Genomic DNA, 16,738 nt, shown 5'->3' with positions numbered 1-16,738 from the left:
ACCTGCCTTAAATGTGCAAGTGGCTCCGAAGTACTTCAATGTTACCAATGTTTTCGCTGGATTGCAAGGTATTACGGGTGTGAGAGAGGGGAAGTGAGCATCTGCATGTTGTCCGTGCGAGTGCTTTGCGTTTGCAATTATTAGCATACTATCATAGCAGAACTGCGTGCGCGATTGCAGCCGCGATCGCATCAGCGATACTTGATGAATCATGCCCTTAGTTCTTTTGGCACCGAGAATTCCATTATCTGAGCCTTTGCACTTCTTAAACCAGAACCTTGCAGAACACCTGTTTTTCTATTCCAGGATGACAGGGCTGATTTGAATACAAGATACATTTTTTAGCCAAAGCGTGGTGTCACACTTTCACATAAACTTAGGCTATTGCTATAACTTCTCTGAAACAGTCTAGAGTCTCAGTGGCTCAGAACTTCATATTTAGATGTGACTAGATAATTGAATGACCACTTGAATAGAACTTCAGGGTTTTGGAAAGCAGATGTTCTTGAATTTTTTGTCCTGTATAAAAACATAGCATGGCTAGTTGGACTAGAGTTGATCTTCACCAAGCCTACATAAGCTCAGGAAACCGGTTCCAGAAAATAACTGCTCACTTACCAGACAAGAGAGAACTTCCTGGGCAGTGTGTTAGGAATGTAGTCACAATTTAGACAGTCAAAACTTAGACAAAAAAAGGTTGACACCATAATGTCGACCGTCATAATGTCAACATGCTCAACATGTCGACAGCCAAAAGGTCAATATGGACATAATGTAGACACACAAGATGTCAACAGGTCAAAACTGAAAAAAAAATGTCAACAGTAAAAATATAGACACAAGTTAAAATATAGATAAATCATAAGATCGACAACCAAAATGTTGACCAGTTAAAATATTGACAGTCATAATGTCAACAGTCAAAATGGTGACATAGATAAAATAATAACTAGTGGTGACCAGGTGCTATGGCTGTTTTGTTTTTTGTTTTTTTTATCTTAATTGAATAAATTAAACATGGTTTTCATGTTCCTGCAACCTTGCAACATTATTTAAAGCCACAGGCTGATACTGCTGTTGGCATGCTAATTGCAATCAGATTGTTGATATTAGCATAGCAACAACCAGATTGCAATTAGCATGCCAAGAACAGCATCCACAGCTACCCAATGGAGAATAGTCTAGATTTCTCCTCTCTCAGACATAGGGGGAGATTATCAAACCTTCTAAAGAGGAACCAAATTCTAGTTAACATTTTATACAATGTATTAGATAAGTTATAGCTATAATCTGATTAGTTGCTGTGAGGATACGGGGTTCTCTCAATCACCCAGACACCAAGCAGATAAAACCAACGTGATGGTTTATATTTCCACTGCACACAGCAACAGATAATATGTATGGACAAGCGGTAAATACAGTGAACAGGCAATAAACAGGTAGCAGTCCAGACAGAGGCAGTCCCAGTAGAGTATAACGTCCCAGTACAATTCCACAAAATAGCTAGAGACCCTCAGTCCCCACAGTAGAAACTATCACTGATCACACTTGCAGTGAATAGCGCATAAGTCCACTCGATCGCTTCCAGGACCCCACACGTAGAAACTATCAGAGATCACACACCAGTGATAGTCCCTGGGTCCAGCCTGGCGTTTCCAGGATCCCATACAGTAGAAGCTAATCACAGAACACACAGCAATGAATAGCGTATAGGTCCTTGCAGAATTTCCGAAGTATAAGTCCACAGAACTGGTGATGCGTTCCACTAGCACCTTGGCAGAGCGAGGCCTCTTAGCCAAAGTCAGCGACTAACATGTGGAGCTGCCTTCTGTGACCTCTTTTGAAATCTTCCAATTTCCCACGATATTGTGACCACCCAGGGGGGGGTTGCACCATTTGCTGATTGGTGCGAGTCCCTTATGCTGTCACTTTCTCCTACCTCCTCCGGGTATTACTTCCCTGACGAACACCTGCTGGGTTGGCTCAGTGGAGTCTACCAGGCTCCCGTGAAGCACAAAAGCAGGCCAATGCAAGGAGTAGTAAATCCTGAGCGTCCCCTGGGGAGGTGGGAATTAACTTAGAGGGTCTTTTGTTCTGGGAGGTGTCACCTTGCTCTAGTGGTTATGAATAACACAGACATATGGACCAGGCTAACATCAAGGCTTATCCAGTATTAAAAAACAAGAGATATGGTAAGAACTTACCTTTGTTATCTCTGTTTCTACGAAGTCCATAGGGTCCACAGGGTTGACCTTGGGGTATAGGTTGGGAACCAAATCCGGGCACCACGCAGTTAAAGCTTTTAGCTCCCAGGATGCACTGGGTCCACTCTCCCTATAACCCCACCCCCAAGCCAGAGGCACCTCAGTTTGTAAGTAGCCAAAGGCCGGAGGAGGAGAGAAAAAGAGAGAGAAAACTGGAACACTCAATAACCATACTCACCGAAATGGGAGACGGAAAACCGGTGACCAGCCACACAGCCCATATGAAGCCAGGTGCGTCAGGGCGGGCGCCCTGTGGACCCTATGGACTTCGTAGAAACAGAGATAACAAAGGTAAGTTCTTACCATATCTCTTGTTTTCTACTTCAGGGTCCATAGGGGGTCCACAGGGTTGACCTTGGGGATGTCCCAAAGCAGTTCAACCAAGGGTGGGGACGCTCCTGTGCTGAGAGGAGAATCCGTCGCCAAAAAGGAAGCATCCTGAGAGGCAAAGGAAACCAATGCCTAGAACCTTAAAAAGGTGTGGACAGAAGACCACGTGGCCACCTAGTAAGGTAAAACAGCCGAGGCGCCACAGCGAGCCGCACACATGGCCCGAGAAAAAACAAGCATCAACAACAGGAAGGCCTACCCATGGGTAGGCCCCTGAGGAAGACCTACGAGGCCATCCAGCCAACATTTGGTTATAGGCCGGCCATCCTTTCCTGTGAAAACCAGAAATCTCAGACCACCAATAAGGAGTCCGATTTCCGTAAGGAACCTGAACGGATCACAAAAATCCAAAGAGGCCAGACCACAGTCAATGAGGCCACACCAGCCGAGAGGACTGGGGACAGAATGGCCGTACCATAAGTTCCAGAATAATATGGAACCTGAAAACCACTAAGAAGCAACACAGGGCGAGAGCAACTCCCACCCTGACATGATGCCCTCCAGAAGAGGGAGCCACATGAGAACGCTCCCAATTCAGACACTCTCCTGGTTGATATAAACACCCTGAGAGAAAGAGAGAGCCTAAGCAATAGACCATGTAATGGCTATCACAACCAGCGGTTCCATTGACTGTCCCCGGAGGTAACGAAGAACCACTACTTACTCCCCAGGAGTCCCTAGGGAGGACAAATGGAGGCATAATCAAGAAAACACTCCAAAGGATGAACTGGATACCAGAGTGGAGCAATTCCATATCTTAACCATACTGACAGTGTAGAGATCCGCACTGTCAGGAAGACCAGGCCAAGTGTGAAACCCAAGCCAGCCGGAAGGAATGCCAGAATATCTGGAAATCCTGGACACCGGAGGATTGTATCGACAGGTACAATACCATAAGATTTATGGCTGCCACAGTTTGTGGTAGGTCCCAGCAAAAGCTGATCCATGTGCTCTAATCATTCCAACGATGACAAAGCCAGGGAAGCCGTAAGACCACTGTAAGGACACAGTCAAAGACAAACGACCCAGGTCCAAGGCAAAACCAAAGACCCTGAGACAACAGGTCCGGGCAGTGAAGCATCAGGGATGGAGTATCGATGTAGAGACTCCGAAGATCCAAGTACCCCTGACATCTGGGGCAATCAGGAGCCACCAGCAGGAAAGCATCTCCGTCTCGATTGAAAACACTTCCAAAGACCTTGAGGAAGAAGGGAGACCGGAGAACACAGGTACACAAAGTGGAAGGACCACTTCACCGACAAAGAGTCGCTGAAGGTTGCTTCAGAATCCCCAAAGCTGAACTGTAACACCATAGTGTGATAAAGTCAGAAGGCCATGAGGGTCACCTCAGGGGGGCCCCCCCTGCTCACCAGGAGATGAAACCTCTCTTGGGGAAGAGACTAGTCCCCGGGATGCACGTCGTGACGGCTGAGGACTCCCGCTTCCCAATGGAGAGCTCCTGAAATGAACGCTGCCGAGATGGTCGGGAGGAGACCCTCGGACTATGTCCGAATATGTGACATACCTGTCATTGCCACCCAACGAACAGTGTTGCTAAAAAGGAAGCCACTGTCCTGACCCTGTCGGACTGAACCTTTTCAGGTTCACCGGGAAACAAGAGTTATGCCAGAGTAAGTTAATTGACAGGGTGGAATCGACAGACGTCCAACTGCACTGAAAAGGATTCGATCCAGACACTGTCCATAGCAAAGAAAACCCTGGACGAGATGGCCATAGCCACCCGGACAGGGACCGACTTGCCTCCGGAGAGAGCATCATCGTTTGAACAGTTATCCGACAGAAAAAACTCATTCCATCTGGAGATGAGCCAATTATGGAAAGGCCTGGAATGGAACTGAGCCCATTCCACCATGCATCCCAGAGTGTAAAGACATCTGTCGACTGCGCAGACAACCATGTACTCCTAATGGAAGAGAGGAGATTCCGTCTTACGCCAGAAGAATTCTCAGATTCTGAGAATCCAGCAGGGATCCTAGATGAAGAATACCCAGAGAGGGATGCAGGGAGGAGTTTTTCCCCGTTGATTAAACGTCTGCACCCTGAAGAAGCCACAGTCATCCTGACCTGGCCGTAAAGTACCCCGGTGATCCCGCTAAGAGCAGGAGGCCGTCCAGGTACAGGAGCATTGGGATATACTGAACAGAAGAACTGTCAGAAAATCCAAAACGCTGGTAAACCCCTGTGGGGCTGAGGACAGTCCCAACAGGCAGAGCCCGAAAAATTGTAAGTGTTGCTGTGATACAGCAAACCTCAGCCCATGCTGAGGAAAGGTCTCTGTAAGTACCCGTAGGCACGCGTCCTGTATATCCAGTGATACCATAAAGTCCCCAGGTTCCAAACATCGTATGAAGGAGCATAGGGATTTCCTCCTGAGCCCAGGTAGCTTTAGGAACTGGTTCAGGGAATTGAGACAGAGAATAGGCCAAAGAGGACCATTCAGCCACCGCACCAGAAAGAAAGCAGAACAACCAGTCCCTCACTGAGATAGTGGGGATGGCCTAATTAGCTCCGCTTACCGCAACAACTGCATAGCTTTCTGGATCTGTAAGGCCCTTGTAAAGAGGGCGTACCCTCCTACCCACGTAGCCGCGGCAACTTGACACTAATACCGGGCGAACTGAGAAAATCGGTATCTCCCAGTTGTAGGCCTGTCCCGTCAGGCTGAAGAGATATCCGTAGGTTCAGAAGCAGGATCGGCTGGCAGTCCAGGCCTGCTCGGTACTGGATATGTCGGCCCTTGTAGATGCCGACAGTCTACGAAGAAACAGACCTTTAGGCTGACCCAGAGGACAAAAAAGACTTAACAGACTTAGTCTGAGGCCTTGTAGTGGGCATAGCTGAAAGCGGTAAACTTGTCGTTAGTAATACTGCCAATGTTACTACAATCTTGTCAAGGTCAGGACCAAACAATATCAACCCTAAAGATGGTATCTGCACCTCTGCATTCCCAGAGCGCAGCCATAAGGTATTACGGAGGATACAGTCGCAGCCGGAACTCTGAAAGTTAGGAGACTGGTATCCAATATAGGCATTTCCACCTATGACAACAGCATATATTACGTGAGCGACCAAATACATTTGAACCCCCGACGTGTTGGAGGGGAAAAAACGTTACAAATGCATCAACCCAATATGCAATAGTATTAACCAACCATGCTATAGCCATGGTAGGATGGATAACAACTCCTGAAAGCAAGTATACTGATTTCAGGCAGAGTTACCACCTACGGATCCGAAGAATCCGACCACGCAGGAATGGGAGGCGTAGTAACGTCTGTAATCAGACGAGTAACACGCCCATCCCCCCCAGGAGGGGCTCGTGATGACCCTCAGGGAATTTGGGACAGGAGGCCAAACACTGTTGTAACACCTCCTATCTGGCAACAGCCAGAGTCCCGCTATGCGATCCACCCGCTAGTCAGCAACAGGGAACCCGAAGGCACGCAATACTGAGGGTGTATGATACAGGTGCAGGTCAACATTCACTCTAACCAGAATGGACCTGTTACCAGCCCTAAAGCAGGGATAATAATACCTGAAATAGGCTTCCCCCCGTGTAAGAGGGAAAGAGCCCCGAACAGTACCCAGTTCACGGCAGAGCCAACTGGGAAGTAACCACAGGGCGTCAACCACGCCAATTAGCGTTTCGTAGAAAACGACATCCACCCAGGGTGGCTGTTGTGGTAATCCCTGCAAGGGGAATGACAGACTATTGTGGCACCAGGGGGAATTCATATACTGCGAAAAACCCCTGCAGGGAGCGGTAGTCTGTGTCACAGGGGAAGAGAGCAAGAAGCTGCGAGATACCCTGAGATGAAAAGGGCAGTATGGTGAAGTAACCCCAAGTGAGGTACAACAATGGGGCCCGCCCGGCGATCCGCAATTGAGAGGATCCCGAGAAAACAAACCGCCCAAGGGGGTCGTGAAAGAGGCCGGCACCAGATGACGCCACATACAGAACCCTTTATGAGTCAAATCCTCCGCACTAACACCTGCAGCACATGACTTGCAGGATAGTAAAAATGGGTGCAGTATAACGCTCTATCTCCTGGTCAGACATATCTGACCAATCTTGGCGGAAATATTAAGCAGCGCTATACTGGTCCTGACTGATGCCAAAAATTAGCTGCAGGGACCCATTTTCAGCGTATGCAACACACAGTTCCATCTAAAATATGGCAACGTGCAGCACGCAACAGTATGTGACAAACCACACAAATATTAACAAGTATATAAATGTGAGGTCTCAGAACCACCCTAAGTACAGCTGTATTAGGGCAGATAAAGAAAAGGGATAGATATACACTGACAGGTGAGAGAATAAAGTACAGTCAGCACTAGCATAAGTCACATACAATGCAGATATATACATATATACATAAACATGTCATATAATATACTGCACTATTACACTGCATTCAACTGCCCAGATTCAGTGTCTGGGAAGGCTACAGTGCTGTGTACACTGACCTGATGGTGAGGTACGCAGGGGGACTGGACTCACTGCCATCTCCAGAGATTTCTGCTGCACCACAGAGATAAAATGGCCGCTGGAGACCTCAGAAGAAGCGTGGCCCGCGGAGGAAGCAGCTCAGCGACGCCAGACTATGGATACTGAAAGGCGCGCTGAGCTGAGGGGAGGAGCCGCTGTAACAGGGAAGGCTGCCTCCCCTGGCCGGCTATTAACCCCCGGGACGCCGGCTCCCTGCACCGATCGTTAAGTCCCTGGTGGTCTAGTGGACACACGGGGTATGGGGGGCCCGCCGCCACTGCCGGCGCCTCCGGTCTGTCCCCTGAGACCGGAGGCACAGGACTGCATTTGAAATGCGCGGATCACCGCAAGCGGTGATCCGCGACCTTACCTGCTCCCCGTGGATCCGGCAGCAGTCCTGGGCGCCCACAGAGTCCGGCTAGTACAGACTCTGGGGTCCCGCTGAGATCCCCAGATCTGTACTGGCGTCTCAGCGCCAGCGGGGTGACGGAGCGGCAGCTTAGACGTCCTATGGACAGTCCGACGCTGCCGCTCTGAAGAGTCCAAAGTCCATGGAAAAAACTTTGTCCCTAAAAAAATAAAATAAGCTTAGGGGCTGCTAATCAGCTCCCCCTGCGCTAACGGTGACCCGACTCCGGCCGGGCACCAACTTAAACTAAGGTGCCTCTGGCTTGGGGGTGGGGTTATAGGGAGAGTGGACCCAGTGCATCCTGGGAGCTAAAAGCTTTAACTGCGTGGTGCCCGGATTTGGTTCCCAACCTATACCCCAAGGTCAACCCTGTGGACCCCCTATGGACCCTGAAGTAGAAATTACAATTACTTACATTATTACAGTACATAATATACCCCTGCTACTGCAAAAGTATAAGTCATGTGAATGATAACATACACTAGGAGACGGGAAGAGGAACACAAAAGGACTAAAAAGTAAATTGATCTCTGCAAGGACTGAGATGCTGCCAGGACATTTGTAACACACGTCATGTCCTCACAGTTGCTATGGGTAACACTTCCATTTTTATAAACCTCTCCGTAATGTTGTTCATAGATACTCAGCTGAGTAGATACTACTGCTGTTGTACAAAAGAATTATGCATGAATAGGCTACTGCCTGTAGACAACAAATAAATAATATGGGTTATATCGGCTTTCAGGCTGCATATCAAGAAGTCAATTTATTTTTCAGATTACAATGAAAAGGCATTACTTGGAGCCTCAGACTCTAAACAGTTTTCCAGATCTCTTAGCTGGTGTATAGGTGTATTCACTATTTTTAAAAGAACCACAGGTGGTCTTAGAAAACATGAACTGTTATTGATCCATGATGACCAGGTTTTTCTAACAGCTCATGCTTTGAGGATTTCGGTCTGTGGAAGCAGGTGGGATAATTACTGATCCAGCAAAATAGTTTAGCTCACCTGTGCATTATTAAAGAAATCCACAAAACATGACTAAGGTGCCTATACATCAGCGTCTGTTTGTTGCGTTCCGGCGATGCGATGGGAAATGCCGGAATTTCAGGGTGGAAACGCAGACCTCCCACCATCGATGTTCTGCGATCCGTCGCCGGATAGCAGACATTTCACATGTTAAATGTCCGCGATTTGACAATTGAGATCAGTTTTTGATTGCGACCGTCAAATCGCCGAAATCCAACATGTTGGATTTCTGCGATCCTACGACGCCGGGTTGCAGAATCACGGCAATCCGTCGCTAATGTAAGAGGCCCATTATGCTGGGCATACACTATACAATTATCTGTCAGATATCTGTCCAATCTGGCTGGTTGGAATGAAAACCTGGTAATTTATGGGAGCAAATGACAGTTGTTCGTATGGTCTTAAACACTGGAAAACGGACAAAAAACAATTGTTCAAATTGGTCAAAATTCATGTGTTTTAACCAATTTGTCTGAACGACCATTTTTGACTGTTTTCCAGTGTTTGTGAGCAAATGGTCGATTGTCATTTACTCCCATACATTACCAGGTTTTCATTCCAACCAGCCGGATTGGACAGATGTCTGACAGATAATTGTATAGTGCAGTGATTCCCAACCTCGGTCATCAAGGCACACTAACAGTCCTGGTTTTAGTGATATCCATGCTTAAGCACAGATGGTTAAATCAAAATAACTAAGGTACTAAGTAAGTCACCTGTGCTCAACTATGACTATCCTTAAAACCTGGACTGTTAAGCTGGCCACACATCTAAAGATTATCTGTCCAACCAGCCAACTAGTTGATTGGTTGGAATGAAAATCTGGTAAGGAATGAAAGCAAATGACAATCAGCAATTTGCTCCCAAACGCTGGAAAATGGACCAAAACTGTTGTTTGAACAAATTGTTTAGATCAAACATTTAACAAACTTGTCTGACGACCATTTTCATCTGTTTTCAGGCATTTAGGAGCCAATTGCTGATCATCATTTACTCCCATACATTAGCAGATTTTCATTCCAACCAATCAACAAGTTGGCTGGTTGGATGTAAGTTAGTCTAGTGTGTGGCCAGCTTTAGTGTGCCTTGAGGACAGTGGTTGGGAACCCCTGGTATAGTGTATGCCCAGCATTATTGGTGTCATTTGAGGACTGGAGTTGAGAACCCCTGCTCTAAAATATCTAATAACCTTTCACTACCAGGTAGAATGCCAAGTATGGGCTGTAAATTATGTAAATAGCTCTTAAACTATGCTTGTGTTCATTTCTTTCTCAACAGAAAGTAAAATAAATATATTTAATTAAATAAAAATGGAGTGATTTTTTTATTTGACTCGTGGGGGACAATAGGTGAAGAAAGCTTGTGGTTAAAGATGTGTGTCAAAGGATCTGGTCATATATAGGTGGCATTATAAAAACTATAGCGTTCCTGTTAGGCTGTTTCAGCGGTGCGCCGCGCCCTGCCCTATTTCTAAAGGGCAGAAAGCACCCTGCCCTCTGGCATCCCGCTGAAACAGCCTGCAGGTTCTGTCCCCTCTCGCAGGCCACAGTGTCCCGCGGGTGGGGAAAATAGCGGTGCAGCGGTCACCGCCGGTGAATGGATGCGGGCACAGTGACCGCAGCGCTTGGGGGCTGCCCTGCATGTCCGCAAGTGCCAGGAACTTCCCCAATAGCCTCAGCGCGCGCAGAAGTTCCCTTTCACTAGGTCCTGGCGCTGGACCTAGAGTGAACACTAAACTATCTACAAATATTATTATGAAATATCTAAGTTAAAGCTTCAGAAGATTTTTGGCATATCAAATAATTGAGAAAAGTTGTGATTTTGTGGGAAATAACATTTCTACACACAGATGACATCCCTTTAGTAATCCTAGTGGTGGTGCACAATGCATCCAGCCAACAGTAGTCACTTGCACAGTAAAATGGCTGATAAACAGAACAATAGTCTGCCCTCAGTTACACAGCATATGCAAATAGATTAACATACCATTCCAATTTTGTCAAGGTATGGGAACTTTTACATATGTATTTGGCAAAGTTATTGCAAATCATTTACGGCAACTTGCATTGTGTGGCTTAGTATCCTTAAATCCATACTTTCATTTCCCTGCTACTGTTAAAATATTAGTGGGAGTATTTTTCATCCAGGATTGTATGCAGCGTGCTCACACATCAAAATATAAAATCAGATGAAAATCAGACAGTAAATTAAATAAACTAAAGTCAGTGGGATAATCCACATCATTTCAGCACATATCATGCTGCAGTTTTGGTTGACTTATTCAGCAGAATTATCCCATGGAAACAGAAGTCAAACAAACAAAAAAGAAAAAATAATAATAATTTGCACAAATACATACTTCAAAAAACACTGTGCTTTTACCACATTATTCATATATGGAAATATAATGTACAGTATGACTAGCGCAATGAAGGAGCAGCTCTTAGATTTAACAAAATAAGTAAATCCCTACCTGCTTCTGACTAGTAAGCTGCATCTCCCGCTCTGTGATTTCTCTCCTTAGATGATCCACTTCACTTCTTAGTTGTATAATTTCATCTGTGGCTCCTGAAACCTCATTTAGCTGATTGGACAGATAGAAGTTTTGATTGTTTAGTTCTGCATTTTCTTCACTCATGCGGTTTAGCTGATCTTCCAAGTCTGTAAGAACCTGAGACATGGACAAAGCGTTACATACTGTATCCATGCATATTTATTAATATTCCTATTTATATATTATTTAAATCAACACACATATTATGAAGTAGTCACTTGATTGTCTTGGTGTAACAGTTTTATAATAATTTTACAATAGTTTCAACCCTATCATACACTAGAAACAGAAGCATGAAATAGTAAATCGCCTATTTGATTAATACAGAACTAGCATAAATCATGATGAATGTGAATAAAAGCAATAGTGTCATTATCTCGCACGTATATTTTATTCTGCGAGGCTAACATGTAAGGATGCTTTGTTTATCAGATTTGTAAACACTTTGGGGTTTATGTACTAATAATCATGGTACTGCCGAGATTATTATGTACCTAACTCGCCATTGATATTTAAATTTTTATTAAAAATATTCCGGCTATGTACTACGGGGAACTTGCAGGGACAGCGCACAGCGTCAGCTTCTGGGCCCAGCCAGGGGCTACGAGAGAGAGTTCAGATCTCTCTCCTGCCCCTGGAGCCCCCATCTAAAGATGGTGTAAACTACCGGGGCTAAACTCCAAAAAGCTTCACTTTGTGGAGTTTAGTACATAGGGGTCAGATCATAGTCCCCATTGATCTGCAGGGTTAATTAGCACTTTGCCAGAGATTTCTGTGAAATCTCCTGCATTGTACCATAAGTACATAGGAACAATACATAAAATTATGCAGAAACGTAAAAAACGGTTTGACACATAGGCCCCTTTCTGTGTTGATATTTTTGCTAAATTGTAACCTAAAACAATTTAAGAGAAGTGAAAAAGGGGGTGGGTCAGGTGCGCTATCTGAATGTGCAGGGTAGGGGTGTGTGTGCGTGTGTGTGGTGTTTGTGTGGAAATAAGGGCTGACAAAGTGGCAAGGAGCCAAAACGCTTATTGCAGAGGCACAATGCTGCTCCGGATTGGTCCCAGCTGCGGGGGGGTGGTAATGGGTGGCTGGCTCGGGGGGAAGGTTGGTGGACCCTTTCAGGTCCGGCACGTCTTCCCTGCTGGACCTTTGGTCTACAGTCTTGGTAGCCGTTAGTGGTGTGTGGGTCAGGCGTGTGAAATGCTGTGGCGGCGTCCCGCTCAGTGTGGCATGCGTGCAATTTACCTACCGGTAGGTTGCCAGTGGGTTTGGCGCTGCAGGTGGGGTGTGGAACGTGGTTCTGTACAAGAGTCTCGTCCTGGCTGAGGTGTGTTGGGTAGTGTTCACAGCATGGATGGGACGGGATGCTGGATGGTGTGTGTGTGTGGGGGGTGGGGGGGGGGCGGTTTGGTTGCGTGTCGGTTATGGGATGGGGATGCTCCTGGTCTTGTGCTCGGGCAAAACAACCTGCTGAAACAGAGTGTCGAACATAAGGCCCAAAAACACCAACTTCTGTTTTGGAACCAATTGGATTTGGTTAGATTGAAAACCTAAAACCGTCAAGTTCCAGAGTTGTCATGACAACCTGCAAGTGATCCTTCAAGAGTTCCTCTGAAGGTGCCTTTATTAGCAAGTCGTCTAAATAGGGAATTATCCTAATTCCCTATTAATGCAGAAAAGCTACCATAGGTGCCATAAGTTTTGTAAACACCCTTGGTGCGGAGGAAAGCCTGAAGGGCATAGCCCGAAACTGAAAGTGCAAGGGGCCTACTGCAAACAACAGCAGTTCGTGGTCTCGTTCCCAAATAGGTACATGAAGATACGCATCCTTTATATCTATGGACGCAAGAAATTCTTTTACTTCCATAGAGGCAATTACTGAACGTAATGACTCCATCCTGAACCTTCTCACCCTTACGTGCAGGTTGAGACTTTTTAAATTCAAAATGGGGCGAAAAGAACCATCTGGCTTTTTTTTACCAGAAACAGATTTAAAGAAAAACCTAGCCCCTGATTACGTATCGAAACAGGGATCACTACCCCTGAATCTAAAAGAGAGAATTGCCCCCCTTAATGCCCCTCTTCTGAGCTTATCCCGAGGAAGAGGGGTTACAAAAAAACGATGTGGACGGGGTCCCTACAGATCCAATATGTAACCTCTGGAGAGGACTCCTCTGACCCAAAGGTCTGTGGTTGACTGAAAACAGGCCTCCTTGAAAGAGAGAAGACGGCTGCCTATGCCAATGGGCTGGAAATCCTCCTGACTCAGAGTCATTGGAAGGATCTGTCACCCCTACGGGTACCCGGGCGACGGGAGCCCATGGCCATAAGCCCTCTGAACTGACCCGCTCTCTGACCTCCTGTCGTACCTATGGTGGGCAGAGGCCAGAAATTACCAGAGTACCGAAAGGGCCGAAAACCTAGAGCGGGAAGAACTGGAAGAAACTGGCTTTTTCCACCAGTCGCCTGAGTGATAATTCGTTTCAGCTCTGGATCAAACAGAGATTGACCTGTAAAGGGAACTCTCTCCAAAAATTTATAGGAATCGCTATCTGATCGCCAAGAACGTAACAATGTTCTTCTGGTTGAAACAGATAAGGTTGATATACCTGCCAAAAGAGAAATAGTGTCTAAAGACGCATGAGTCACATAAATTGAAGTCTGTTTCAGGTTGTCCACCAGGGTAAGGATATCTGCACCTGACTGAATAGCTTCTGCTCCGTTTTTCATGACCAGGCTTTTATGGCCTTGGTAGCCCAGGCCCTGCCAACACCGGATGCAGGGTAGTACCTGTTAAAGAAAACAAAGATTTGAGCAGATACTCACATTTACGGTCCGTAGCATCCTTCAGTGTGGCTGCAGTAGCCATTGGAAGAACCATAGTCCACTGCTAGAGGTACCTCCCATGGAGCCGTATCTTTCTCAGCAAAAGGATAAGTAAAATTAAATTCTGCTGCAATTTTAACACATTTATCTGGCTTAGCCCAGGTTTCTCCAGCACATCAGAAAAACGCATAAAAGAAGGAAAATTCAAAACATGTTTTTTTCTTCTCTTAAATAACGCTGCAGAAGCCGCTTCATCATAAGGCTCCTCGTCTTCAATTTTCAAAGTCTTGAGAATGGCCTGGATAAGCTCAGCAACACTCAAACTATCGGGAGAACTGTCTTCCCAATTAGAATGGTCTATCCATTCCTGGTCTAATACCTCCCCATCCTCAGCAGAAGATCCTTTTTCTGAATCCTCCCCTTTCTCCAAGAATTGCAGTGTCTGGGCAGGCTGTCGCTTATAAGCACTCGCACCAGCTGAGCCTCTAAAGAAGAACAGACCCTGGAAAGTCTATCCATCTGAATAGATATCTCTCTATTCACTGGGCTACTAGCTAACTCAGGGGAAGGAAACTGATATTGTGGAACCTGCTGAATAGGTATAGAGGATGATGCACTAACATTAGCCTGGCCACAAACCTCTCGTAGCTCCTTAGCCAGATCTGCAATGGATTGAGCCATAACCTTTGCCCATACCGGTAACACCTCCTCTGACGGAGTGTCCATAGATGAGCATAGCACGTGCACCTCAACCTCACAGTCTGCACACAGGTCTCCCTACATCCTACTCCCCTGAGGGAGCTTGGCTAATCTAATGAAACAAAGAAACCTAAACAAACAGAAAAAACTAACTACTCTACTTTAGCAATTTTAAAAGGCAAAAAGAAAAACAATTTAACTCTTTAGTTTGTACTATATCACACTCCCCAGCCTCCAGACTCCTGAGCAGCAGCAAGGAGCAGCAGGTGTGTCATTTTTTCAATCAGTCCTCCAGGAAACAGCAGGATATCACCTGACCTGGAAGGACCTCCCACAGGCTTTCTGGGAGTGTGGGCAAGAAGTCATCCACCATTACCAGATGGTGCCTCTATAATCCAGTTAAGCACGTTTTTAATTTTTTTTAAACTACAGCACCTAGGATTCTCCAGGCCTTTACAGTGCCTCCTGTGCCCCCTTTAGGGAAAACCGGGGCTCACAAAGAGCGAACCAGACCCTGCCCGTGCACTTAGTTTGAAGTCTAGCTGCCCAGCATTACTCTCCAAGTAAACTGTGGCAGTCGGTCACAGCTGCAGCCTCCAGGAAAACGGCTCCTATGGGGGACTTTATTTATATCCCAGGATCCCAGCACACCCATGGGTGCCTGGTGACCCTCTTCCGGGGTCTGGAGCGGGATGAGCAGGGGGTGAGCAGATACTGGCTACCGGTACTGCTCCTAATTTCCACTCCTCTAGCCTTCATCCCATATAGGGATTCAGGCTCTAAGATTCCTTTAGGGTAAAAAATGTTAGGCTGCAAACAAACAACGCTCTATACTACTTTGTGCCTGCTCCTGCTGGCACTAAAAAAAATAACTGGCGAGCAAGAGAAAGGGGAGGGTATATAAGGGAGGGGGAGTTTCAGTCAGTCAATTATTTTTAGGGCCTACTCCTCAGCCCCTCCCTCATATCCCAGCGTTAGTGCCTCCCGGATTGGACGAAAGAGAAAACTTTCAAGTAACATGGTCAGCTCACCTATGGGACTGCAAGCCCTGTCTGAAGAGGATACTGCAAAAACTGGGAACTGCCCATGTTGCAATGGATTACACCAAAATTGGGTGGCGGAGGGATGGTATATAAAGAAAAAAGTAATTTACATTTTTCAGCCCTGACTCAAAGGGGTACAACATAACTGTTTATATCCTCCTACTTCTGGAGACATGTGCTTCTCAGATGGAACCATATGTTTCAGATTCAGCACAATAATAATACAAGCTTTCTCTACATTTATTGACTTGTGTATATCAATAGTAAAGGCTTTGAGTCCTCCACAAGTTCAATTATGTGGATATAGCACAAATTCCAGTTTTAAAATATCTGAAGAACATGTGAAGGGAATTCTGGACTTATTTAAACTTATATGATTATATATTTTTTTTAAATTCTGAAACGGCAAGTGCAGGATTTCTGTATGCGAGTTGAAAAAAACGGCATCTTGCATTGTATTTTCAGAAGCACATTAGTCACAACATGGGAATAATTACCTTTTATAACCAATGTGTATCGGTTCCAAATCAAATCTTCTTCAATATAGAGGATTCTGGCAAAGCCAAAATACTATAAAGGTGCATACACACGTAACGATTTTGTAACCAACGATTTTCTGTCAGATTTTGAAGTGTAATGAACGATTTTTACAACGATGAACGAAAAATGTTCCTTCCCTTAATGAAAATCGTTATGTTGGACAGTCTGAAATGGACGATGAACGATAACTACAAACGGGAGCGCGCTTGAACGATTTTCGTTCATCGTTATAACTCAGAAACTGAACGATTTTTTGAACGATAACGACGCCGTTAACGACAAATTGTTCAAAAAATCGTTACGTGTGTATGCACCATTACTTGAGATAAAGCAGAGCTAAAAGTTATGGTAGACTTACCTTGATAACTCTTTTTCTTCGAGGTCCACAGGGATACCATGGGGTAATGTGGTTGGAGAGATCCAGGCACCAAACCGTTAAAGCTTTTAGCTCCCAGGATGCCTTG

General features: G+C 45.7%; 1 protein-coding gene across 4 annotated transcripts in view; it reads right to left on the bottom strand.

Annotated features, from left to right (window-relative positions):
* Positions 1-16,738, bottom strand: part of CIT (citron rho-interacting serine/threonine kinase) — a 166,026-nt gene that overhangs the window by 35,291 nt on the left and 113,997 nt on the right. For all 4 annotated transcript variants that reach the window (XM_088465302.1, XM_088465323.1, XM_088465312.1 and 1 more), the window contains one exon: positions 11,080-11,277. In XM_088465302.1, the coding sequence (XP_088321428.1) occupies positions 11,080-11,277 (198 nt within the window). The remainder of the gene's footprint in view (positions 1-11,079; positions 11,278-16,738) is intronic.

The sequence above is a fragment of the Taudactylus pleione genome, unplaced genomic scaffold, assembly GCF_031769625.1.
Source record: "Taudactylus pleione unplaced genomic scaffold, aTauple2 ptg000062l, whole genome shotgun sequence".
Lineage (NCBI taxonomy): Eukaryota > Metazoa > Chordata > Amphibia > Anura > Myobatrachidae > Taudactylus > Taudactylus pleione.
This window is presented reverse-complemented; position numbering and strand designations above follow the sequence as displayed.